This window comes from Electrona antarctica (assembly GCF_951216825.1).
Source record: "Electrona antarctica genome assembly, chromosome: 9".
NCBI lineage: Eukaryota > Metazoa > Chordata > Actinopteri > Myctophiformes > Myctophidae > Electrona > Electrona antarctica.
The window spans coordinates 18,507,538-18,518,055 of record NC_136790.1 but is presented as its reverse complement, the minus strand read 5'-3'; the positions used below and the strand labels follow the sequence as shown (position 1 = coordinate 18,518,055).

The 10,518-nt window shown below is 41.3% G+C and overlaps 1 protein-coding gene across 1 annotated transcript in view; it reads left to right on the top strand.

Moving 5' to 3' along the window:
- eif6 (eukaryotic translation initiation factor 6) overlaps positions 1–6,135 on the top strand; it is a 6,675-nt gene extending 540 nt beyond the window's left edge. The window contains exons 2-7 of the mRNA XM_079509645.1: positions 1,240–1,394; positions 2,959–3,044; positions 3,195–3,370; positions 3,888–4,064; positions 4,622–4,806; positions 5,307–6,135. Coding sequence (XP_079365771.1) covers positions 1,288–1,394; positions 2,959–3,044; positions 3,195–3,370; positions 3,888–4,064; positions 4,622–4,806; positions 5,307–5,316 — 741 coding nt within the window. The 5' untranslated portion in view covers positions 1,240–1,287 and the 3' untranslated portion in view covers positions 5,317–6,135. The remainder of the gene's footprint in view (positions 1–1,239; positions 1,395–2,958; positions 3,045–3,194; positions 3,371–3,887; positions 4,065–4,621; positions 4,807–5,306) is intronic.
- Positions 6,136–10,518: the final 4,383 nt, after the last annotated feature.

The window sequence follows — 10,518 nt, the reverse complement described above, 5'->3', positions numbered from 1 at the left end:
ATAGCAACTTAAGCGTCATTGCCTAAGTCATATTTTTTTAAGGTTTTGGGAAAATAATGGATGATAAACCTCTGGCAATTAGATAGGGATTTATTTCTGCCAGTGCCTAATATACTCTCCTAACACTGCTGATTCACTCTTTTTGTCAGATTTTGTATTGACCTATACTGTACTTTCCTCCTGGAACTGTAACCATTCTACAGTACAAACTGTTGATATACATTTCAATACATCAATCTATGTCCTCAGCCTATCAGAATGCTTGCTAATAAATTGCTATAGTCAAAAACCATTTCTAAAGACTTGGGCTGGGTAGAAACTTAGGTATTTTTGAAACAAGCATTCTGCTAGGCTGAGGACATGGGCAATAAAGCAGGGTGAAGCAGCAGTATTGTATAATACATTTTATTTTGTATATCACCTTTCATACAGAGTTGCAGTTCAAAGTGCTTCACAGGCAGGTCATAAGTTAACATATCATACACAATGCAAGACACAGAATATGCCTAAAATCATGGACATAAAATAAAATGAAATGCTGGGGAACCCTTGGCCACAATTTGCATCTGCGATCTGCTTGTATTAAACAAAGTTAAACTCACCAACATTGCAGCTGTAGGCCAAGCTTGAATTATCCTCTTTCAATCTGCAAAGCTTTTGTTTAATAAAAATCCACTGTAGGCATGTTATGAGCTACTTTCTGTCCAAAATATTGAAAGCATAATTCCAAGCTCCAAGTGTGCGACCCAGCCGTCATACAATTCGTGTGGGAGAGCGCTTGTTTATTAGAATGCCGTGCGGCGTGCATGAGAGGGGCATCCCCTGTGTCCTCGTCGTCTTTGGATGTTTTAGGTTTTTACACCTGCACACGCAGGTTCTCATCACATTCCGTGCTCAGCCAATCAAATCATCACAAATTCGGCCACACACTTTTGGCGTCTAAACTTTTCTGCCCTCACTTTTATCCTCCATATGTATTTTGCTCAGCCAATCAAATCATCGCTAAGGGGCCAATCATCAGCCATTGTTTGTGTTCACACAAACCCTGAAAGCTGGGCATAGGAGGGGCTAGCGCCCCTCAAAAAGAGTCGAGACCAGGCACATTATGTAATATTTGTGACCGTCACCATCCTAAATTGTTGTTGGCTTGTAGATCTGTTCTTTTTGGCAAGATGATGTATAGACCCGGGCCAGGCATCTTGCTTAGTTGCTTACCCCAATTCTCCATCTCCATTTCAGGATCATAAAATACAGTTCACTGCTGCAGAGTTCATCATCGTTATCATCATGGCGGTTAGAGCTGCGTTTGAGAAGAACAACGAGATCGGATGTTTCGCTAAGCTCACCAATACCTACTGTCTGGTGGCCATAGGAGGCTCTGAGAACTTCTACAGGTGAACGAGTGAAACGGTCACATTTCTGGACGATTTAGTCTCTATATTATAATGTCATGGGTCTTCAACAGGGGGGATAGCTAGGACCTCTAGGGCAGTGCTCTGACCCCCAGAAGAGAATATGTATTTTTTTTAATCATCAAAATTATTCAAAATTTGTGTAAAAGTGTCTATTTCTCAAAAATCAAATGTGCAAGCTCACAAGCACGACACAAAGTGAATAAATCACAGGTGTAAATATGTAATTTCCCAAAAATGCCGTATTTTAAGAAACGACCTTGTTTGACACGCCTACTTGAGAAAAATCCACTGTACGCTGCATGGAAGCAGGCAACCAACCACATTTACCGTTTTCAATCTATGTTGTAGAAAGCTGGATACCGAATCAGCAGCTAGGGATTTTTGTAAATTCATACGTTTTGTGATATGGTGAAAATATCTTACATTTAGGTACCTTATTTGGGTATCGTACAGATACGATAATTAACCTACAGGTTGCATACATATTTAACAAATCATGTTAAAACCAGGAAAACATCTGTGTAACCACTTTAACCATTATGTTATACTTTGGCTATTGAAAAATCTTACATTTGTGCAAATCTTTAAAAAAAAAATCAAGCGTTTTTAACTAAAATTTTAGCTTCTGCTGGTCGCTGCCTAGTGCCTGGTACAAAATATTTTGAAATGGCGGTCTGCGGCGTATAACTTTTGGCGTCCTTGATATGAAAAGGCTTGAGCACCACTGATAAAAAGGCATTTGTAGAATTGGCCTCAGGCCAATTTGCTTTAAAAGTTCCTTGCATACAACTGCCAAATACTTGGCAATAAGTCGATTCTGATCAACGTTGGCCCTTAAGCTCCAGTTAGCTAAGCTTATATTCCTGCTGCTCTGTCAGTAATATTGTTGGCAGCGTCTTTAGGAGAGCTGTCAAGCGTGACGCGTGAAGATTGGATTTTGTGAGCACATATTGCTGTGCTGGTAGCTTTCAAGTTACAATTGTAATGCCCTGCACCTATCTCCATCTTCATTAAAACCAGCCATTAATGTAAAAGAACACCCCGTGGGGGTACTTAATCCTACTTCAGATGAATCCCACTTTAGATGAAAGTAATGTATTATTATGCAGCCATTGCTGACAAGGCAGAGGACAGGAGATTGCCAAAGCGGTCGGTCAAGTGGATTTATTTTTCCACTGTCTTGTAGCTTGCAAGACAAGAGTTGCTGCCAGCATGATTTTCAAAACTATTCTATTCTGTGGTGGGTGTACGTATGCCAGAAATCCTTATCTGTGATGATGGGATTAATTTGTTATTAACTACGTGTCTGACTCTGTTATTAATGTGAGGCAACAGGCATTTTCATATAGGGCACGATTTATATGTACCAGCTGCCTTAAATACAACTCCTACGGGCTAAAAGCTGAGGGGGGGCCTCAGCTTTTAGCCCGTAGGAATACATGCATAGACACCCTCCCCGCCTGGCTTCCCTCCCCCCCTTGATAGTGTCTTTGATGTGACTGCACCCTAACATGCTTCTGTACCTGTGTTGTGCTGTTGACAGTGTCTTTGAGGGGGAGCTTTCAGAAACCATACCAGTGGTACATGCCTCCATAGCTGGCTGTCGGATCATAGGGCGGATGTGTGTAGGTGAGTACATGACCCAAGTGATGATAAATTAAGCTGTGACCAAAGGGGATATCGCCCTCTAGCGGCAGTGATGATGTAAGACATCAGTGATCTATTGGCAGTATAAAATATGTATTTCGCAAATCACCTATGATGTGTCGTCATCTCCAGGTAACCGCCACGGTCTCCTAGTGCCCAACAACACGACGGACCAGGAGCTCCAACACATTAGGAACTGCCTGCCGGACACGGCCAAGATCCAGAGAGTGGAGGAGAGACTCTCTGCTCTGGGGAACGTCATCGCCTGCAACGACTACGTGGCGCTGGTCCACCCCGACCTGGACAGGGTATGTATGACTTTATATTATTAACCCATTGAAGGAGTAGTTCACCCAACACAAATTACTTATTTTCAATTTCAATTACACAGCCCATGATTTGATTCATTCTTTGATTTTTCATTCATTTCTTTTGATTTTGTCGCATTCCTGAGCCAATAATTTGATGGCTCATCTGTCAGTAGGTTTCTGGGTATCTTTTTATCTTCTCTAGTGATGGGAAATACAGATCCAGTTTGACACAAATCATGGCATGGTACTTTTCCATTGCATGGAACCGACTCGAGTCTACTTGCCATCCATCATTTTAGTATCGCCTCCGTCGAGGTTCCAAGTATATCTCTGGCGATGCTAAATGGTGAGGTGAAAATACTAGCAGGCTACTGGAATTGGTCAGAGAGAATATAATGCTAGACCCGGCGAAGTCGAGTCGAGTTTAGCTCTGTTCTGCGTGAAGAAAAAAGCACCAGACCACACTAGACAGAAAACATACTCACTGTCACGGTCTCTCCCTCCCTCATGTCAGGAAACGGAGGAGATCCTAGCGGACACCCTGAAGGTGGAGGTGTTTCGTCAGACGGTGGCAGAGCAGGTGCTGGTGGGCTCCTACTGTGCCTTCTCCAACCAGGGTGGGCTGGTCCACCCCAAGACCTCCATAGAGGACCAGGACGAGCTGTCATCACTACTCCAAGTTCCCCTAGTGGTGAGACCATGCAGTGTCCTGTCTGATACTGGCTGGCTGGCTGTGGACGTTTAGTTGTAGTGTGTCTGAGACGGAGATGGGTGTGTGTCGTCCACTGGCCGGCCCACCCACCCACCCATTGGGCAATTTTAGTATTGTTGCTGGCAGAAACTTCTCCACATTCTAACTTTATTTTAAGTTTAAGCTCAAGTTTAAGCTCAGTCACTACAAGCTCAACATGTGTCGCTGTGCGCTACGGTTCGAGTTTTACTTTGTTGTCCTGAAAAGTATTAGTTATACTATAGGATCGTGACAGGCCTAGCCCATTGTATGGACGCCAGCTTGAAAGTGGTTCTTAATATTTGTCCTCCTGGGCGCCCGCTGGTCAAGTGGTCCAGGTGCATGCCACGTATAGGCTTTGGCCTTTGAGTCCCGTTCATGACGACCTTTTCTGCATGTCTCTCCCCTTCTCTCTCTCCCTCTTTCCTGTCCATCTTCACTGTAACTATCAGAAAAGCCAAAAACAAACCTTTAAAAAATATATACTGTATTTGTCCTCCATTGTCTCCTTCCCACAGGCCGGTACAGTCAACAGAGGCAGCGAGGTGATCGCGGCAGGCATGGTGGTCAATGACTGGTGTGCGTTCTGTGGCCTGGACACCACCAGCACAGAGCTGTCGGTAATCGAGAGTGTCTTCAAGCTGAGTGACGACGCCCAGCCCTCCGCCATCGCCACCACCATGAGAGACTCGCTGATCGACAGGTAAAACCCACGCAGTCCTCTTATTGCTGCAGAAATACACCGTCTGTGGACCATACTGTGGACCATACTGTGGACTTTACTGTGCATGGCATTAGAGGTGCTCCGATCAGGTTTTTTGAGACTGATGAAAAACTGTCAAAAAACCCACATCAAAACGTTCCCCTGTGTGTGGCGAGGAAGGGGAGAATGTTTAGGCCTGTCATAAAGATGCAAAACGATATTATACTATATATCTGATGGACTTTTACACCACTTAAAATGTATTAAAAAATCGGTTTCTCCAGATCAGGTAAATTGTCGATCACCGATGTAGTCATTTGGAGTGGAAATGACTATCACCGATCGGTGGCCGATAAATCAGAGCACCTCTACATGTCATTTTCTGTTCACAGATTCAGCCAAAATATAATAATGGCTTCATTTGACGATCTTTTTTCTGCTGTGAACTTCAAACAATATTGTACATGTGAACCCTTTGGCCTTCTTCTCGCCCCCTACAGCCTGACATAAACGGTGCCCACTGCCCTGGTGTTGGGACACGTCTGCCCAGGTCTGAGAGATGGATGCCAACAACAAGCTGCTGGACTTGGGACTTAAACACGTCAAACTTCCATTGCATGACGGTGTCACTTGCCAAAATGTTTGGCAAGTGACACCATCAGACTGCCATATCAAAAACCCACAATCCAATCCATGGACCATGGACAGCTTCTTCTGGCATGCTTCCGGAAATGAAAGTCTTTGAAGATGACGATGAATCCATTTGTTTATATTTTCAAAAATGTAATGCTTATAAAAAACATGCACTTGTCAATTATTAAAATTATCCAAATTATTAGAATAATCCAAATTAATCTATAGAATAATTGCTAAGAAATAGGGTTCTCAGTAGTTTCTCCTCTTGATGGGCTTACGTCAAATGTGCCAAGTTAAGTACTTGACACTTTGGCATATTTGAGGTATGTGGGAGAAAAATCATATGATGTGCTTTGATAATTGAAGTGAACTGTTGAACTGTCTGTGGAGCAGTCAAATCGCTATCATATGAATGACTGTCTATTTTTTAGAGGTAAAAAAAAAATGGATGTGAATTCCAAACAGAAACTCGGCATTCGGTTATGTGCAGTTTGGGCAAATGTAGAATTTTTTTGTTTTGTTTTTTATGTCAAGTCTTTGTCATTGGCTGAAATTGAAGCTTTGCCTGGGGAACTCTTACAGGGATGAGATGAATGAGCATCAAGCCTCTCCTGGCTCGCTCATCCATGCATTCATGTGTCTTCATTCATCACCAGATGCAATAAATGTTTGTTCTTTTGTTTTCTTGGTAAATCTCTGTAGTCATGCCTAGTCATTTCACCAGTGTTTACTCAGTACTGTACTTAAAGGACAACTTTTTTCCTTTTTTTTTATAACCAAGGTTAATGTTTTAGGTTATTAGAGAAAGTAGAAGATGAGTGTTACATTTTTTTAAATTTGCTGCTTTCTTTCGATTTAACGATTTTAGTTATTTTCTGCGGGGGCATTCAAAAAGTGGCTAAATATGTAAAAGTGATTATTTTATTTACTATAGTCCTACCCCAATAAATTACATCTCGCCACAAGATCACGGGATCTACTGAATGTGAAGGGGGAGGTGACAAACTGACATTGAGCCTATGACACTGTATGGCAGCAGCCCCCTAGTAGGCTAGTCAGTTGTTCGTTCAGGTCAGACACACGGAAAACTACTGTGGCAATTTTCAAGTATTTTCAATTGACGGGAGTGTTTCCAATTTTATGTAAGAGGCAACTATGCTTAAATACTCAAATTATTAAAAATAACTAGTTACTAGTTTTAGATTTTGATTATCACAGACACGGAGTACTTTCTACTTTTGGTAGATTGTGATACCAGTACTTTTACAAATGCTTTTTGTATTGTGGACTTTTACTTGTAAAAAGCATTTCTACATTGCAGTATTGAGTAACAAATATATACTTTTTCCACCACTGTGTGTGTGTAGGGCTGGTGCAATTAACCAAAAGGCAGAAATGTATCAAAACCCAGATTTTAGAGCCAATAACAGACTTAACTTTGCCCATGTAGGTAATCGAATAAACAAAAAGGTTTTTGATTTCAAAATACACATTAACATGAATCCAACGTTGATGGAAAAATAAGTCAAACCAGGCACATGAATTTACACAACCATGATTATGGTGATGTTAAATCTACGAAGCAATATATGAAAATGTTGAATCTGCAACGCAATTGTATTCAAAATGTGTCCCTGCTGGGTCCTGACCCACTGTTCTAGAGTAGAATCTAGACACAGCTGTTTATACCACTCAAAAAACTGGTTTGATTGATTGATTGAAAAATGTATTAACCGTTTGCAGAATTACAGTACATTTCAAGCACAAACTCAATACAAAGGCTGTTAACTGTGAGTGGACGACCCAATTAAGCATTACACTTGTTTCCAATAGGGTCCACCATGTTCAATTCATCAAAAACATTTAGAGACGTACAAATAGACACTTCTATATAGACAAAGGACAGAACAGGAATTCATCATAAAGGAGGTAAAAAGGGAAAAGAAACATATACAGTGAGGGAAAAAAAGGTGTGGGTGGTGGGGGGGATTCACGTTCAGCTCCGTTCATTTGTTTGTTTTCCTTGGAGGAGCTGCGTTGGGTCCCCAAGTCGGCTCCGTGGCCGTACCTTGAGTTGGCTGTGTGGTCAAATAAAATAAAGACAACAGTTTTGAAAGTAGCCGATCTACAAACTCACAACGTCTCTCAGCGTGATGCCTTGTGAGCTTCTAGATATGCCATTTTCACAATATGTATCTGTGGAATCGAACTAAATGTAATGCCTCAACTCATATAATTCCAACTGCTTGTCACTGAGGGGGGGGGGGGGGTCTCCAGTTAAAAAAACATAACTTTTTTGGGGTCACAGCCTTGTTTAAGAGAACCAAAAACTAAGTAGGCTACCCAATAGTGTGCAGTGCAGACATGGTTGTTCATAGCATTTAACTTTCTTGTAGATTGGCAAATGTGTAAAATTATGTTAATGTTTTATTATGGTCTACATTCAAAGACATTTATTTAAAAATCATGGTTTACAGTTGTTAAAACTGCTATGTAATAGCATTTCTAACCACAGTATGGTGCTGTTACTCCATGTAATATTATGTTATAATATAATATATTATATTAGTTCTCTTCCACAGATCACTTATTTGAATAGTTTTTGTGTTAAATTGTCTTTTAGATCATGTCACCAGTAACTGTCTGAAAAATACACATTACATGAATACACGAATATAAGTTATAACAACACTACACAATGATAGTGAGATGAACATATGAAATCTATGACAAAATATTAATCTGTAACACAATTGTATACAATATAGTGGCCGGGGTCCCTGCTTCACTCTCAGTTTAGGGGGCCTTGGCCTGAAAATCATTGAAGACCCACAGACCCACTCCCAGCTGGTTAGGGACAAGTGGGCCAGCGTTCCACTGTGACAAAGCCAAAAGGCCAGCTGTCTGTTACTGCCCTCTCGTGGTGTGTGTATGTTTTGCATTGTATTGCCCTGCAAGGAGAGGGTCCTCAACCTGACTTTACAGTTTAGGCTACACGGCTACACCAATCAATGATCATTTCACGTCTTTATTCCTGAATGCAACTAATAATATAATTGTAATTACCACACTGCGGCTGCGCTATACGTTCCCTCTGCATGATGACGTCAGTCACTGCAGTGTGAAGCCCGCGAATCTTCCCGCCTCTCCTCTTGAAGAAGACAAAGAAAGAGGAAGAGTGGCGACTCCGTGTTTAAGGTTTAATAACTCTAATAAGTTTGACTGAAGGTAGAGACTCAGTGTTTATTGTTTTATAACTCTATACGGTTGAAGGTATAGAGACAGAAGGTAGGTGACAATAAAACATACAACATTAAAACTATCAATGCACGTCAAATAGCTCTCTATATATCCAGCTTAATTGGTTGGCTAACATTAATTATGTGAATGTTATCTAACATGAGTTTATTTGTTAGCTGCTACCTCCAGCTTAGCCTTTAGCTAAACTTATATAGTCACACATTGTTTTATGTTGACACTATTATTTATTGCTGCTATAGTTGAACCAAACTTTGTTTTGTCTCTATAGGTGACAGAGAAGAAGACTGGAACAGCAAACATGGCGACTGGGGGTTCCGTGGAGGAAAAGGTGAGACAGAACTAGTTCCAGTGGTTGAAAATCATGTATTCTGTTAATAATTTTAACATCTGTTTGGTGGTTGACAAATATGAGCAGGTTGATTCTATTATTTAGCCTATAGGTAATAGGCCTATACTCTGTGACCCATGTGTTTTTCTAAAGAAGCTAGTAAAGCTACATTCCATGTATGACATTAACTAGAAAGTGTACTATAATGTAGCTCAGTGGTTCCCAAAGTGGGGTCTGGGGAGTGGGGACCCCCAAGGGTACCTGAGGGAGTTCCAGGGGGTCCCAGCTAAATGATAGTTTGGAACCAAATGAACCATTATAGGTCTGTAACTCAGAGAGTGTACAAATGGAACCAAATGGACCCTGCAGAGTTAAAATAACTATATTTTACAATATAAATTGGTGTCTCAGAGATAGAAATGCCATTAACTAGCCGTAGACTATAGTGCATGTCAAACTGGGGGTCCTTGAAATTAAACGGGTTGAGAATCTCTGCTAGAGCCGTAAAAATCTACTCTTATTGGGGTCCCTGGCATATCTTTTTCAAATGGGGGTCCGCGGGCTAATTAGTGTCAATTTGGGGGTCCTTGACATGAAAAAGTTTGGGAACCACTGATGTAGCTGACATGATGTTTATTGTAAGGTGAACAAGACACTTACATTCCACAGCTACCATAACTGATACCCCCCCCCCTCTCTCTCTGTCTCTCCATCATTTCAGGACATCCTGGACTTTGAGGACTTGAGGCCTCATTTTACTAAAACACAGTGGGAGCAGCTGAAGGACATCGAGAAAATAATATACACGAATACGAAGAGCAACCACCTGTTTAAGCTCTCTATAGGTAATGTAATATGTAACATGGTAACATAGTGATGTCATATAAAATGAGATGGTGTGTTGGTGTGTACATAATGTACATAGTTATCTCTTCTCTATTTGCTTTTACATCAGACTTTCTTCCTCCCTCCCTTTATCTTTCTCTCATTCTGTATTTCCTCTGTATTTATGTCTCATATTATCGGTCCATCTCAGTTATTGTTCTGTACGTTAATACCAGTACTTTGAACAATGTTTTAATATCACATTCTTTACAACACGGTTCACCTCTGTCTGTCTGTCTGTCTGTCTGTCTGTCTGTCTGTCTGTCTGTCTGTCTGTCTGTCTGTCTGTCTGTCTGTCTGTCTGTCTGTCTGTCTGCCTGTCTGCCTGCCTGCCTGCCTGTCTGTCTGTCTGTCTGTCTGTCTGTCTGTCTGTCTGTCTGTCTGTCTGTCTGTCCAGTCTGTGATCGGTGTAAGGAGTTATTTTTAGTGTACTGTGAGGAACATGGACCTCCTGTGTTCTGGTATGGTCAAGTTATACCTGCAGGAACTCCTAACAGAGCCAAGCTGACCCTGCCTGATGGACTTCAGGTACAGCTACAGTACATACACACCTGTACATGTTATATACAGCTACAATACATCCATACCTGTACATGTTATAT